Below are 16,811 nucleotides of genomic sequence, written 5' to 3' on the forward strand. Positions count from 1 at the left end.
CCTTCTCCCACACCTCCAGGTATCAGTCCTGCCTCTGAAAAGCCTTCTCTGACCTCCTCCAGGCCGTATTCAATGGATAATTACAATATACTAAAATGGATCCTTGTCTTTCTCTACCTATCTCTATTAGACCATAAGTTACTCACAGGCAGGACTGTGTCTTATTTGACATTTCTGGCATATAGTAGGCATTGAATGAATATTTGCTGAATTAATTATCTTTCACTTAGCTTAATCTTACTAATATTCTAAAATAGTTTTCATATGAACAAACAAAAAGCATCACATGGGAACAAAAGACAGTCACATCGTAATACATATAATTAATTTTAATTAGTTGAGGAGCTACTTTAAACTCAGGAGCTTTATTTTGTTTTGCTTATTCTTAAGATTGCTCTTAGAATTGCCTGAACATTGTTTGAGATTTTTACAGCCTCCATTTATAGCTATAATGTCCTCTTTTCAGTTCTGTTCTGTTCAAATGAAGGATAAAACATTTCTAAAAGTATAGAAAAAATGTATGTTTTCATTTAAGAGCGCAGGTTTCGTGTCATATTGCCCATATTCAAATTCAAATTGTGTTATCGTGAACGTGTTACTTAACTTCTCTAAATCTTAATTTCCTCTAAAAGAGTTTTGCAAAGACTAAATGAGACAAGGAATGCAAACCATTTTGGATAGAACTTGGTACATAATAAATGCTCAGTCAACATCATTTGAACACTACCCATGTATCAGACTTCAGCAGTGTGGTTTAGTGGCTGAACTAGACATCAAAACATTCACTATCCCCTCTGTTGCAGGACTGTGTGTTTGGTCCACTGAATATTACCTTTTTAAAACAGAAGGGCAAAGCCAGCCTCACTACCAAAGCAATGATTCAAAATGTTTATCTCTGTAATTTGATAATATAAATAATAATATTTACTCTTCTTCTTTTGGTCTTTTGTAAAGTCATTTATGAGGCTTTTGGGGACTGATTTTGTCCTTGCAGCCAACTGAGAGCTGAGAGAAAAGCTTTGCGAGAACTACCCTACAAGAAGGAAGGACTGAAAGGCCACCGAGGCTCCTGTTCATAGCAGCACACCTGGCTGCTAGGCATAAATGGGCTATATTGGTAAGAGATATAAATATTTCTTTACTTCTTAGTTGGACCAAAACAGTATGTATGATTCAAAAAGGAGCATAACTAATGGCTTGAAGAAAAACAGAAATTTAGAAACATGGAAACAAGGGAGTTGAATAAAAACAAGGTTCCAGCCATAGGTTTGAAAGGCCCAGGTCTCCTGCCATTCCTGATGCTCTGTTAGGAGGACAACTGCTCCCCAGTGACCCTGCTTGGGGCCTCTTTAGGGAAGGGGCTGGAGTCTGTGTCCCTTAAGCTAGTTGAAACTAGATTGTAAATAAAGGAGTCAGAGAAAGAAACATTTACATCTAGGTAAATATAAACTCTCAACAAAAATCTCAGAGAGCTGGCACCTACAGCTTCAAGAAGTGTAAAAAACCCTTTTTTCAGCTATCCTTTTGTATTCCTCAGTAAAATGTGTACTGTGAAAAAGAGGAACCAGTAGTGTGCAGTATCAAAAATATAGGGATAAGGAGTTCTCTTGTGGCACAGCAGGTGAAGGAGCAGGCAATGTCACTGCAGTGGCTGAGGTTGCTGGTGTGGCTCGGGTTCAGTCCCCGGCCTGGGAACTTCCACATACCACATGCTATATATATGTGTGTGTGCATACACACACACACACACACACACACACACACACACACACACACACACACACACACACACACACCAAATACTAAGAACTCAAATATCAAGGAGGTGATATTTTTTAAAAAATTAAACACTCAAGGATGAAACTAAAACTATTATTACTTCTATAACTGTCAAAACTCTATAACACACCTTTAATTTTTGTTGCTAAAAAAATGAAAAATTCGAATCTTCCAGATATCTAAAAATCACTAAAAATACTAGTTTATTTTGATTTCTCTAATGAAAATCTAAACTGCCATGCTTTCATTCATGCCTTCTCTCTCTTTTTTTTTTTTTTTTTTTTTTTTTTCCACTATGCCCTCAGCACACAGAAGTTCTGGGACCAGGGACTGAACCCACACCAGAGCAGCAACCTGAGCCACAACAGTGACAGCACTGGATCCTTAACCTGCTGAGCCACCAGGGAATGCCATGCCTCATTAAATATTGTATAAAGAACACAATTTGTCCATTTTCTTGAGGTCTGAAAGCCATTGTTAGAAATTATTTTATAGCTGACTATAATTACATAGTCTGAGAAAATACATAGGGCTTATTGACACTATCCTAAATCAGAAGTTAGCATTTCCTTTGGTCAAATCCAGCCCTCAGCCTGTTTTTATATAGCCCTTGAGCTAGGAATGGTTTTTACATTTTTTTAAGATTTGTTAAAAAATTAAAAACAAGAATATGTGATAAAGACCACATACACATGGTTTTCAATACCTAAAATATCTGCTACCCAACTCTTAAAAAGCTTGAGAACCTCCGTGATCTTTTTAAGTTAATATGTTCTCTTTCTTTCTCTCCCCATCTGAGAAGGCATAAACTTTGGAGTGAGAATTGTTATTTGAGTCCTAGATTAACTCTATACTATGGGTAAGGCTTCTGGCACTAATTTAACCTCTTTGAGTCTTTGTTTAATCATCTGTAAAATGGGAATAAACAGAACGACTTCACAAGACTTCTAGGGGAAGCAATGAGGTACTATGGTAGACATTCAATAAACAAAAGCCACTATTATAATCATACTTCATTAGACAAAAACTACCTCCAAAAAGAGAATATATGTGTAAAAGGAACCAAGAAAGCAGAATTCAATAAACCTTGTTGTAAGTTTTCTTTAATAGGTTCTTCTGCTATATAAACTAAAACATCCTGAACTTTCTTTAACCTTAATATTAAACATTCTCAGTTCTTAAGTAGTAAATTTGACTAAAAGCTAAAGACATACCAAATAATAGCCATGACAGTCAAGCAACTTCTGAATTCAGAAACATAGTGATTAAGTCACTACTGGAAAGCCAGAATCTATTTTTGATTCACTTGGATCACCTTTATTTCATTTTACATTTTTTAACATCAAAGCAAAACACAGCATAATTTCAGGCACTGAATCACCATCAAACTGAGTTGCAATTAAGGATAAGAACATCATTAAGTTTTAGGTAATGCTTGCAATTGTAAGTAAGCAGTGCCTTTCTATTCTTCTGGAAAATGTCATTTAGGAGGTTTCAACAATTCTCCTAAACCTAGACTGTAAGTGCCATGCTTGAATTTTCTTTGGATGCATGCCCAACAATAAATGATCCACAATGATATGAGGACAGCACTCCCATCCAAGAACTTAATCAGATTAATGATGTATTTGTTTTATAAAAATGAAGTACATTAAGCCTGAGAATACCTAATTTACATACTAAATGGTTGCTAGGGACCAAAAATACTAGTGGTTGTTACAAAACTGAGGTTACAAAATTGTCTATTGTTTCGAAATCTGTTAGTAAATAGCAGTGAAATGCAAAATAATAAACAAATGTTAACTAGTAGTATTTATGTATGTAAATTCATGAGCTGGTCTACAGTTGTTCAAAAGAACCTAACGATGCTCATATTCCAAAACATACGTGCCCCCAAAGTCCACATGATGCCATTATGTGAAGTTGGAAATAACAAAAAACTTTCTTATAATGTTTTCTAATTGATATGACCTCATTATAATTAACATTCTGCTCAAATTTTTTCATTTGGGGTCCTAGTTTAATATATGCAAACAATAAATTAGCAGTCTAGGTTTTTGCCATTTTTTGTTGGAAACCTATTAGCAACCTTTATCTAAAAAGGGGAGGAGAGCCTTCACAAAATAGCTGAATTTTATCAAATCCTTAAAAGAGGAGAATTAACAGCATCTCTGGATGTCCTCTGATGGATCTCACACACACACACACTCACACACACACACACACACACACACCACAGACTACTTCATTTATTTGATAAACCTGTGTTTACTGAGCTTGGGGAGGCAAAATAAATAAGACAAAGCCACTGCCCTGACTGCTGAGGAGATTGGCAGATAAGCAGATAATTACAATATAATAAGACAACAGCTACAATTAAGGTATAAACAGGGAGCTCTGGGCACAAAGAGAAGCCAGCCACCAACTCTGCCAGGGGACATAAGATAAGCCCCACAGAGAAAGTAACAGTTCACAGTTCCTGTCACCTGAGAAGATGGAATGACAGGCACAGGGAACAGTGAGAGCAGAGAATGGGGGAGGGTGGTGAAATCTATAGGCCTGCAGTATCTATACATTCCTTTAGTTTAAAAAAAAAATCACATTTCACATATATAAAGCAAGACAAAAAAAACTGAGGCTACTTTGAATTAGGTTAAGTATTTTTATAGGGAAACCTAATTGTAATATAAAATAAATAACCTGTATTTATATTCCGAAAATAGCACATGAGGAAAGAGGAGGTTTAAAAAACTGAATTTTTAAAAAACCAGAATGAGGGGTCCTTTATGTGGCACAGTGGGTTAAGAATCTTACTGCAGTGGCTCAGGTTGCTGCAGAGGCAGGGGTTCAATCTCTGGCCAAGCGCACAGGTCACAGCTGTGGTTCCGACTTCATCCCTGGTGCCGGTACTTCCATGTGCTGCAGATGTGGCCGTTAAAAAAAAAAAAAAAAAAAAAAAAAAGAATGAAAATTTTACTTTTAAACATGGAACTTTAAATTTTTAATAATAAGTTGAATTCAGGAGTTCCTGTTGTGGCGCAGCAGAAATGAATCCTACTAGAAACCATGATGTTGAGGGTTCGATTCCTGGCCTCGCTCGGTGGGTTAAGGATCCTGCGTTGCTGTGGCTGTGGTGTAGGACGACAGCTGTAGCTCCAATTCAACCACCAGCCTGGGAATCTCCATGTGCCTTGGGTGTGGCCCTATAAAGCAAAAAAAAAAAAAAAAAAAAAGTTGAATTCAGGTTCAAATATACATTTTTATAGACCTTAGAAATACACATGCTCTTAAAGTAAAAAAAATTAAAATACCTCTAGACAAGCCTGGAATAAATATGATTCATCAAATAGAATTAAACCATGGTATTTTTTGCTTTAAAATTTTGGGAATGTTAGGATAAGAGTGACAGAATGAACAAGAACTTTAGAGTACAACATTAAATAGTTTTGTTTATAGAAGCAAGAACTAGACAAACAGGGATTAAAATGATCATACATAATTATATCACCATAAAAATAATCAGACAGAATTTACTAAACCCTCATCTGAGTATATGGAATGTTATGGAAAGTGCCTTTATTTTGTTCAGTGTTTGAAAGGCTGGTCATCCAGCTTGTAATCATCATACTTAGCTGATGGTCTAATGCCCAGCAGCCATGGCCAAAAACCTTGTTCAAAGAAAAGGGACATTCTCCATGACAGCTTTATTAGCTGCGCCTCAGACTGTGTATCCACTTCCATGAAAGATTTTTCTGGTGCCAACCTGGTCAGACACATGATCCATTTACCCCTCAGTATTCATTAAATATGCCCCTTCTTACTGACGTGGATAATTCACTCATTCAATGTAGTGGATTCATGGATGTATGTTATTCTATTCATCTTTATCTCTTACATATGTTGTATATATAATTTGGTACCTATTCACAATCTTAAACAAAAACAACATATTTACATAAGTTTATAGGTAGAAAAGGAAGCACGGTACCATTCTTCACAAGAAACAGCATACTTCTTAAGAAAGAAAAAAATAATAATTCAAGGAAACATAACAGCTGCAGAAAATTTAAATAAAGGAAACAGTGCAAACTGAGTTTTACACATATAGAGCTGCCTATGTACTATAACTTTTTATTGGTAGTGCACATCAATTTGCTAGGTGCAATCATAGAGAGTAAATATATATTACCTTAGGATTTGGCACTGTCCTGAGCAACTAATGTTTCCTGATAATAATTCTCATAGAGAATAAGAAATATCGAATATGTCAAAGGGTGGAACTGGAATAGAGCAAAGAATCTGATGATTCAGGGCAACCAGGCAAGGTTCAGTCAGTTGATGAAAGATATGTAGATCAGATTGCCAGTGAGAGCATTATTTTAGAAGGAAAGCAAAACTCAGTCAAATGTCCTAAGATGTGTTAATACTGAAAGACAAAGATTTGTTACTTTTAGAAACAACAAATTCCTACAGAAGGCCAAACCTATTGCTGAGCCATCTGCTATTTGCAACACACATAATAAATTCAACAGAAGGATGCACCCCCTGTGTTTCCTATAAACAGATGGTTTTTTTAAAAGTCTAAAATATCCTATCAATGGAGACCACAACCAGCACCAAAAAAAAAAAAAGAAAGAAAAAGAAAAAAAAAATCCCTCACAACCACACAGCCCACAGTTGAATACTTGGTTTCTTTTCATTCAGCATCCACATAATAAAGATGGCACTGCAAATCCTAGACTGCTATCCTTCTGTTACCATGAGAGCAACATCTTTTCTTTGTGAAACACATGTGGAGACAAAGGAAGACTATTCAGTTGAACTGGTTAAACATCTTTTGTACCTGGAATGTTGATGATATATCTAGTTGGCGGGCAGAAGCAGTATGGCCAATAAATAGCTCACCTACTTCATTTATTTACAACACACACACATGCACAGCTCACAGACGCCACCACACAAATGAATTCATTCATATGTAAAAGGACATGGCAGAAACCTATTAGAGCAAGATACTTGATTCTAAGATATTTCCCTTAAATTTATAAGAAAATAATACCTTAAAATGAAATATCGACACCTGAAATTAAAAAAAAAATCTACTCAAAAGCACTTCCTTATGTAACTATATTCAAGCATGTTCTCAAAAGTTAATCAATTACCATTTGTGCCAGAGTCAAATTATTCATTCACATGACATACATATCACAGTAGTTGTTTTTTGGTGAACAGTGTGTGGATCAGCATATAGAAAATACATTATATGGGGGGAGTTCTCATCATGGCTCAGAGGAAATGAATCTCACTAGTATCCATGAGGACGCAGGTTCGATCCCTGGCCTCACTCAGTGGGTTAAGGATCTGGCGTGGCCATGAGCTGTGGTGTGGGTTGCAGACTTGGCTTGGTTCTGGCGTTGCTGTGGCTGTGGTGTAGGCTGGCGGCTACAGCTCCGATTCAACCCCTGGCCTGGGAACTTCCACATGCCACAGGTAAGGCCCTAAAAAGACAAAAAAAAATTAATATGGATCAAAGGTAAAATTGAAATTTAAGATGATTTTTTTTCTATCTAGGCCAAATGTAAAGTGTTGTGAATTCTCGGAGTGTCATACATTTCCATTTTTCTCATAAGAAAACATGAATATGAAATATCTTTTTGTACACGAGCTTATGAATATTCTTTAGTGAACCTAAGAATATCACTAAACACTTTTCATGGCACTGGCAACTCTGATTTGAAAAAAAAAATACACTTAAAATTTACCAATGTAAAATAACAAAAGCTCCAATATACTGATGACTTATTATTTTAATTAATGTCTTAATTTCTATTGTATCAGTTACAAAGATACAATAGAATCAATTACTTGCTTGGAATCAATTAACATTAAACATTCAGTGTATAAACTATACATTGAATATAAGCTATATTCCAGTGTATAAGCTATACACTGGAAAAGGTCATATAATATAAATACATTGCAAGTCCATTGTATTTAAATAGTCCCAACTATTTTAAATTGAACTAAAATTAATAAAGAGATGTAAACCAATAGATAGACCAGCTCTAATGTAATATACCTACAGAAGAAAAGGAAAAGGGCACCTAGACCACAACATCAGTGAGATGGCACACAAAGAAATACCTCTGTGAAGCCTAACGATGACCATGTCATGTTTCAATATAGCTGACATTTACCATGTGCCAGGCATTAAGCACTTTTCTTGATTTAACTCATTTAATTTTCACAATCGCCCCATAAATCCACAGTAACATTTCAGCAAAAGAGTAAAATACTACTTTGAAAGCACATGATTTGATTTTTTAAATCTACATGAAAACATCTCTATTAGCTATCAGAAGACTGGTAGTTAAAGAAATCATGTGTCTATTATAGAGGGAGAGGCAACAAAATTTAAGGCAAATGTGCTATATTTGTCTAAAGGAAGACTTAGTCTGACCTCTATCTAAACTACCAAAGTTTCGGAGAGCCATAAAATAATACACATCAATTAATCATTATCATCTGCTGAGTCAAACATTGGAAAATAATGTCAAGAAATTACCCTGTAATTACTTTGTGGCTCCTTGAAAACCCATTTGACATAATCACTCTCTGACAGCTGCAAGAGGGAAAATGTTGTGTTTCTTCTCCCTCCAGTACCCTCTTCTGAGAGCCAGGGGCATCGCTTCTCAGCACTTCCTGATCTGCCAAATGTTTATGAGGGAAGTGTGTGGGGTGCCTCTGTAATCAGTGCTCCCGAGGCCAGTCAGGGGTTGAGAGTTTCCAATCAAAGCTGTGGATTCAGGAGAGTCTCAGTCAGGGGACGGGCAATGGGCTTATTATTACCAGAGCACAGGGAGGGAAATTACTCAAGTATCAGAGAAGAGTATCTGGTTTTCTCTAAAAGACCACTGGAGCATTTCCCCCCTTTCTGCCTATGACATGACATTTCCATTTACAAAAGAGACATTCAAGATCCACTCCATTGTAATAACGTTAAATGGGTTATTTGTTGGTATGTGGGTCAAAAGCTATTTTAAGCTGTGATTCCTTCATGTAAACTAGGTGAGAAGTTACACCATCCTGAACCCAGCTAACAAAGCCTGTACTTTCCATGTAAGGTTTTCAGACCTGGGACCACACCTGGGTTTTCTGCCGACGCCTGACCTGATGGAGGCTAACTAAAACTTGCTCTGAAATAAAGCACTGCCTCTTTGACAACTCCATGTCCAAGATGTGAATATGGTACCCCATTTTCTTCTCTGAACACTTACTTACTTTGAGCTGACATCTGAGGCTGGTTTTCCCCAGCCCGAGGAAAGTGTCCCCTAGTTTTCTATTATAATTACCACTTGGTTTTCATTAGGCCTGAAAGAAAGGCCTAACTTTCTGATAGCACAATGTGATAGGCTTAAGACCCCAGTTCCTCAGCCATAGAATATGAGAGAAGCCTAGAAAAAAATTCCTGCGAAACAATCCTATTGTGAGAAATTGAAGCTTTATATTGCACTGAGAATACCTGTGTTCTTATCATGGATTTTTCATTTTTTCCATCAGAAGAGATAGGAGTTAGGCTGGTGACACAGCAAGATTTAGAAAGCCTATTGCATTAATGAAAATGTCATTGGTGCAGTATCTTATACCTCTACAGTAAAAAAGGGAAAAAAATAAAGGCCAGGAAGAGAAGAAAGCAATAAAGGAACTAAGACAACACTGTAATAAACACCAGTTACTGGCAGGCCATTTTATCCAATCCACAAGGGCAGAAAGAGGAAAAATCTTTCATACAGTTTGGTACTTAAAATTGAAGTGGGAAGTGCTAATGACAGTATTCTAATTTTCCTAAGTTTCTGAGCTCTTTCTCAGAAGTTAGTGCAAAGACAAATTATACCACTTCTCAAATTAAAATAAAAACTTGAAAGAGAAAAACATCACTTTATCAAAAAAAATGTTATTTACAGTTATCTTCAGGTTAAAAACAAACTTATGCATAAGGAGAAAAAATCTTTCCCTAAAAAGGAATAGTTTAATTGTGCTAACCTAATTTAAGTCAGTATGATTCTCGCTTTTGTCCCCCAACAATGCCACTTGCATGTTTATGAGTAGGAGAATTCTGCATGATTAAAAAATAAATTTACCAATGGGCCCCTACCGTACAGCTCAGGGAAGTGGGTGTGATTGGGTCACTTTGCTGTACAACAGAAATTGATGAAACACTGTAAATCAACTATACTTTAACAAAGAAAATAGAAGAAATAAGATAAAGAAAATGAATTTACCAACTATTTTGCAGCTGGCATTTTAAAATAACTTTTTAATAATAATGTACTACAACAATGATAATCTTACTTATTAAATCCGTATTTATTTACAGTGTTGATATCTCTTATAGTACTTTAGCAAATCTTTACTAATTTAACATTACAACTTCATATCTTTTCCTAATCTCATGTAATTTACCCTACTTAATTCCTTGCTTCTGGATATGCTGCATTTGCCACCCAATGAGTTTATTTCACTGGTCATTTACTTTTAACAGTAAAGCCAAACTATTTGAAGGGAATAATCTCCCTGCAAATCCAACATAGGGGAAAAAAAGACTCTTATTTATCCAGCATTTTGTGCCATGAATTGAAGCTTTATTGCAAAGAGTAAGCAATAAACAAAAACACCTCAGGGGCCTGGGAGGAGCAATGTAACCAATTACATTTAATTAAATCAAAGGATGGGAGCCCCAGGGTTGAATGAGCTGAAGAACAAATTTGCATTAACACCTAGCAGCCAAACAAGTAGCTCTGGGTCTAGTCTGCAAGTACAATTGTTGCCATCTATTCTCCGCACTGAAGGGGGGCCATTAGCTAAATTCTTAGGCATTGTTTGTCCACTGATGAGAGGCTGCCTTCTCAACATTTCACTCCATCACACATGAAAATTGCCTACTAAAATAAACAGCTTCCTCTGAAAGCTCAGAAACAAACATTATTACCTGACTCCGGTTTGCAATTTGGTGAAAACTCTTCAGGGCTGCTAAAGGAGAAAGAAAGAAAATGAAAGGTGTGATTCCCGGCCCTAACTTTACATTTGATGAAGATCATATGTTTGAGCAGATTCCTTTTGTATGCATCATCAGAGACCACAAAGCAGTTTATTCCAAAGACTCCACCAAGAGGACCATTGTTCTCGATGGAATAGGCTGACCTGATCCTACAACATGAGAATCTCTAATAATTCAGAGCTAAAGGCCCACTCTGCTATTTAAGTCACGATTCCCACAACAAAGCTCTCTATAACCTTCTCCTTGGGTGACTTACTGTTTCACTGTTTTTATTACTTAGATAATTTTTGTCTTAATATAGTTACACACACACTCACACACGCACCCACCATACATGATATCTATCACAAACTCTATTTTACCCTACCTAATGAGAGCCTACCTAATTATGGTAAGCTAACCTAACTCTGGTAACCTTTGTTCTCTTGTCCTACACATTCCTCTTTTGGGCTCATTAAAATATTTTCACTCTCAAAAGCAAAAACACTAAAAACAAAGCCCCCAAACCATAGAAGGGTAACTCAATAAGTAATCAGCAGTTTTACTGTGTAAGATGAAGAAGTAGGTATGATAAAATGAAGATCAGGAAAGAGGCGAAGCTACAGGGCTGGCTGAGGCTAATTCAGATTGAACAACCAAACAAAATATAACTGGAATATAATTTATATTTAGAAATATTAGTTTGAATTTAAAATATTAATGTTTTCTTTTTAAAAAAATTTAATAACCCAAGTAACAAGCTAACGCAATCCGCATTGCTTCAAAGTCAGCTGCATAGCTTGTAGGATATGATGCCAAGTTGAGCCTAAGCAGAATTCGGACATTTCTGGGCTGGTCAGGTGAACCCATCTGATAAGACCTATTTTTGGTGGCAGGGCTAAAAGGGCCCTACAAGAAGAGCTAGGGTGTTTGACTTAAGTTTAAGATGGCTGGAACAAGGATTCTCATAATCTGTATTTTAAATCCCTTCCCTAGACTAAAAGCATCCCTGAAGTTCCCAGTGGGTGGAAAAAAGACAGGAAAAGGCAAAATAACTTCCTGTTCCAACAGGACACAGGTTCAGATACTCATAGCAGGCAGAGCACGTTGCATAGGGACAAATGCCTGCTGCCCTTGGTTTGTGGTAGTTTTACAAACTCACAGAATTATGACAAGCTTGCATCTGGAGTTGCATCCCTTAAACTTCTGGTTCCCTTACACAAGCTAAAGCCATTAAATCCTTTTTAAGAAAAAAAAAATAATAATATAAACAAGTAACAAAACAGTAAACAAGAGCCAAGGTTGCATAAAGTCAAAATGGCTTTAACACAAGGAATGTGCACAGGACTGGCTCAAGCATTTTATGAGCTAAGAGAAGTTTTCCTCCTGGGGCAGTGGTGGCAATTATATCTCATCTATTTACAAGGGTGGGAGGCTGGCATCTGACGCTCTAGAACCTAGTATCTATCACTGTGCTTTGGGGAGAACTCAAAGTCTGTTGGCTATGCCCATGTCTCGTACCTTAGTGAGATGAAGCCAACAAAAAGTGTATGGGATGCGGTTGGGGTGGGGGAGTTGCTGAAGAAACTTCTAAGAAGAAATCTGTCCTAAATGTAAATAATAAAAATTAGTGTGAAAGAGGAAACTGATGTCACCCTAGAGTTGCTGGACAGGAAGAATGACTCTAGGTATTGTGCATCCTCCACAAGACTTATGAAAAAAAAAAAAGAATTGTTTCACCAAAGACTCTGTATGGCGGGGAAGGAGAGAGAGAGAGAGAAAAAAAGAGAGAGAAGCATTTTTCTGGAACCCTTCCAAGAAAGAGAAAACCAAAAGGGAGAAATGCATGTTCCCCTGCTTCACCAGCAATCACGCCACGTTCTGTACTACCATGGTACACCATCTAGTACACTGCCTGGAAGGGGTAGGACAGGGCCTACAGTAGGACAGGCGTGGGAATTCCAGGTGCAAGAGGCATGTGTGAGCATTTGTGGTATTCTTGGGAACTCTCAGGAACACTTCAGGGGCACATTGTCGAGGTCCTGCAATAGCAGTAGTTATAAGTGGGTGGAATTTGAGTTATTATAGCTAATAATACTTCTAAGCCAGGGTGAAGCCTGATAAAATTGGGTATACACACACACACACACACACACACACACACGAATTCTAAAAAAATCTTAGACTGTGTTGACTAAAGAACTAGCCAAGTATATAAACCCTTTAACATTTTTATCAAAAAGGAAAATGGTTTGGGTCATATATTCATTATAATATGAATCTAGTATATCCTGCAGGGACTATTTATTGGCATCTTGAGCTCCATGTTAATTTACACCCGAAGCTTAACTGTCAATATTTTGTAGGCAACATTCTCATAGCAAAGTGTTATTCATTTGCTTCCTAGTCATATATGACTAGAATGCAGCATCAACCAAAACTCTTGTGGGAATCTCAGTTCCCAGACCAGGGATTGAACCCAGGCCTCAGTGAATCCTAACCACTAGGCCACCAGGAACTCCTCAAAACTCTCTTAGGTATCTTGTTTTGGTGTGCTCATTGGTAATCTGACTACCCTGAATCACAGCACTCTACAGTCTCACCAGACAACTGATCGTGGGAACGTATTTGATTATCATAATGTGCACTAACAATTCCTAGCATTTTTCCTCACACCAAATATTCTCCCAGATACTCTTAATTACTAGGTATTTAGATTTTCCTACTTGTTAGGAAATCATTATCAGAGGTAGACTCATAAATTTTTATTTGTACCCCAATTCAAATATTTATTTTACTTACAGTCAAGCAACCTCTCCACTAAGTACATTTTCCTTTTAGCAATTATGCTGAGTTGCCTTTGCTTTTACTTAATTATATTTTATACAAATACTAAAATTATTTTCAAAAAATTTAAAACTATGTTTTAGAATTGGCATAATTTCCAATTATTCTCATAAAGCAAACTACTTGGTAAAATGATTCTTTTTTTTTAAGTCCTGGACGAAATTATTAAATATTTTGCATAATGGATTCAATCCTAGATAGAACCAGAGAGAGAATTAAATCAGTCTCCCTGAAATAGTCCCCATTTTATACATATGGTTTTTGATTTAATAGTTGTTTTGTCCTTTGAAAAAGGTAACATCATTTATTCACTGTGTTATCAAAAAATGAATAGAAGTTCCCATGAATCCAACTAGGAACTATGAAGTTACAGGTTTGATCCCTGGCCTCACTCATTGGGTTAAGGATCCGGGATTGCCATGAGCTGTGGTGTAGGTTGCAGACACGGCTTGGATCCCTCATTGCTGTGGCTGTGGAGAAGGTCAGCAGCTGTAGCTCTGATTCGACCCCTAGCCTGGGTACCTCCATATGCTGTGGGTGCAGCCCTAAAAAAACAAACAAAAATAAATGAAGGGTCAGTCTTATAAACCTGAAAATTTTCTAGCAGATATATGAATTCAAAATGAGTCATAGACTTTTCTGTAATCAAAACAGTTCATATCAAATATCCTTGCTTTTGGAGTTCCTCCATGAGTCAGTAGATTAAAGATCCGGTGTTGTCACTGCTGTGGCTCTGGTCACAGCTGTGGTGTGGGTTCGAACACTGGCCTGGAAACTTCCGCATGCTGTGGATGTGGTTAAACAAAAAGTCATTGATTTTCATTGCTCTACTAACTATCAAAGAGTCTATAATGATCTCATCTTTTTATCTCTATGATAATTTGCAGTCACTGTTTTCTTCTTTTAGTCATATTTTTTCTCACAATGTAAGTAAATCCTCTCCATCAAAATGGTTAGTAGATACTAAATAGGTAGATCATTAGTCTCTTCTCAGATTTTAAATATTGTTGTAAGTTGAAGTTGTACTCATTCAAAAACCTGGCCATTATCTACAATTAAATAGCTTTCTTTTATTTTTAATTATTCTTTATTTTTGTAACTAATATGAATGAAGTTATTATAAAAAATACACATAGTTTTCTTTATTAACTTTAGGTTGAACCCCTTTTATGAGACCAGGTACACAGGCATATATTAAGCTGGTGACATATCCTAGCATTATCATTATGGCTGTTACTTTAATAAGAAGAATGAAGGGGGAGTTCCCGTCGTGGCGCAGTGGTTAACGAATCCGACTAGGAACCATGAGGGTGCGGGTTCGGTCCCTGCCCTTGCTCAGTGGGTTAATGATCCGGCGTTGCCGTGAGCTGTGGTGTAGGTTGCAGACGCGGTTCGGATCCCGCGTTGCTGTGGCTCTGGCGTAGGCTGGTAGCTACAGCTCCGATTAGACCCCTAGCCTGGGAACCTCCATATGCCGTGGGAGCGGCCCAAAGAAATAGCAAAAAGACAAAAAAGAATGAAGAAGGGAGAACAAATGAAAACAGAAAAGAGGACAAATCAAAGTCAAAAACTGTTAGTAAAAAATTAATTTTTAAAATCCATGAGAATAGATTAGGAATTCTTCAAGCAAATTACTTTTTAAAGTTCATTTTTTAAAGGATTTCTGCTTCTAGAATGCAGCTACAAATAGAAATACTATTTAAATTATGGTAGATTAAAGTCCAAAAAAAAAAAGCGACTTTGTATATAAGGCAGTTTTTTCTCTAAGTATTCTATAGCACAGATCAAATTTAATAGAAGACATGCACATATATGTATATGCATGTGTGTTTAAAGGATAGCTAATATTTTTCTTGAACTCATTAAAAACTTGCACTACAACTTTATCTTTATAATGCTATATCATCTGGTTAGAAATATTCTTCAAAACTTCCCCTGAAATGTGTGCTGAATTTTACACACTGGACGCAATTAAGCATTGACTTCCTTAAGTCAAGAGCTATAAGATGCAATGCAGTCTTTCAATGAGCAATTCTCTAAGGATAGGGTAGAATCAATTAGAGAGCAGATTCCGAACCAAAGTCTCCCTAAAGGAGTCTGTGCAAAGCAATACTTTTCCCCTTCATTTTGAGTCACAATACTGAATGTGTCCTAATTTTGAAAAAATATTAAAGGAGGGTGTGAGATTTTACTATTTATCAAAGGCAGTACTTTCTAAAGGATTTGTATTAATGTTCTGTATCATATATTTTAAAAACCAAAACCCTCAAGGTTTTTCTTTGCCCCCATTCTGGTCTCAGCTTTCTAGGTGGAGCTGGCTGACTCACACGACAAGCTGCAGAGCTCACACATGCAGCAGTAGTCAACAGGAGAATTTGGAACACTGAAAGCACACATTTATCTTCTCTTCTAGAGGTCCTACTAAAATGGTAATAGAGGGGTTAAAAAATACAAATCCACATCAGCAAAAAGAAATAAGGAGGTTACATGATAGAGAAAAAGACTATCCCTATCATGTCCCTATGGAAGATGGAAGGCAGACGGAAGAGTGACAATTAATGAAGCAAGGCAAAGGAACCCAAAAATGGAGAAGGGAGACAATGTGCCATCAGAATCCTAGAGTGTCCAGGCTTCGATGCCCACAGATATAAAGCAAGACTTAGATCAGCACTAACACTAGAGGGACTAACTAAAAGTCTGTACACAGGGTAGTTTATCTCCTAGTACCACGTATCTACCCAATAGAAAAAGAAACTGAACAGCCCACAGAGGTTGCCATTCAAACCTTATAAGTTCTCCATCCAGATCATTCTAAAGCAGCTCCCTATCCATATACCCACAGAGGTCTCAACTGGTTTTGTTGTCTCATTCTTACATATGACTGAGCAACTAAGGCTCCACAAACAGTTGAGAAAAGGCTGAAGCATAAAACAGAAAGACCAAAATAAACAACAAACAAAAAATGAGTTGAGAGAAAATAGAAGAAATTTGGATAACAAATGGGGAAAAAAATTATGAAAGCCTCAGAGAGATTCAAGGAGATACTGTATATATAAAATAAAAACTGAATGCATTAAAAGGAAAAAATACATAGAATAAGAAACAGCTGTTAGAAATTACTAACTGCTGGAAAGAGTAGATAATAAAA

The 16,811-nt window shown here is 36.7% G+C and overlaps 1 protein-coding gene and 1 long non-coding RNA gene across 16 annotated transcripts in view; one reads left to right on the plus strand and one right to left on the minus strand.

The window, feature by feature from the left end:
• The window catches only part of LOC146404833 (uncharacterized), a 1,439,763-nt gene that overhangs the window by 1,246,961 nt on the left and 175,991 nt on the right, over positions 1–16,811 (plus strand). The gene's annotated exons all lie outside the window — the stretch shown is intronic.
• CAMKMT (calmodulin-lysine N-methyltransferase) overlaps positions 1–16,811 on the minus strand; it is a 406,172-nt gene that overhangs the window by 320,424 nt on the left and 68,937 nt on the right. For 3 of the 15 annotated variants that reach the window (XM_085019394.1, XM_085019393.1, XM_085019392.1), the window contains exon 4: positions 4,594–4,698. The exons of the other annotated variants lie outside the window; for them this stretch is intronic. In XM_085019394.1, the coding sequence (XP_084875520.1) occupies positions 4,594–4,698 (105 nt within the window). The remainder of the gene's footprint in view (positions 1–4,593; positions 4,699–16,811) is intronic. 15 annotated transcript variants of the gene reach the window in all.

This window comes from Sus scrofa, chromosome 3 (genome assembly GCF_054392235.1).
Source record: "Sus scrofa isolate SSC_HxYL_T2T_F1_AM1 chromosome 3, Sscrofa_HxYL_maternal_Yorkshire_Landrace_v2.0, whole genome shotgun sequence".
Taxonomy (NCBI): domain Eukaryota; kingdom Metazoa; phylum Chordata; class Mammalia; order Artiodactyla; family Suidae; genus Sus; species Sus scrofa.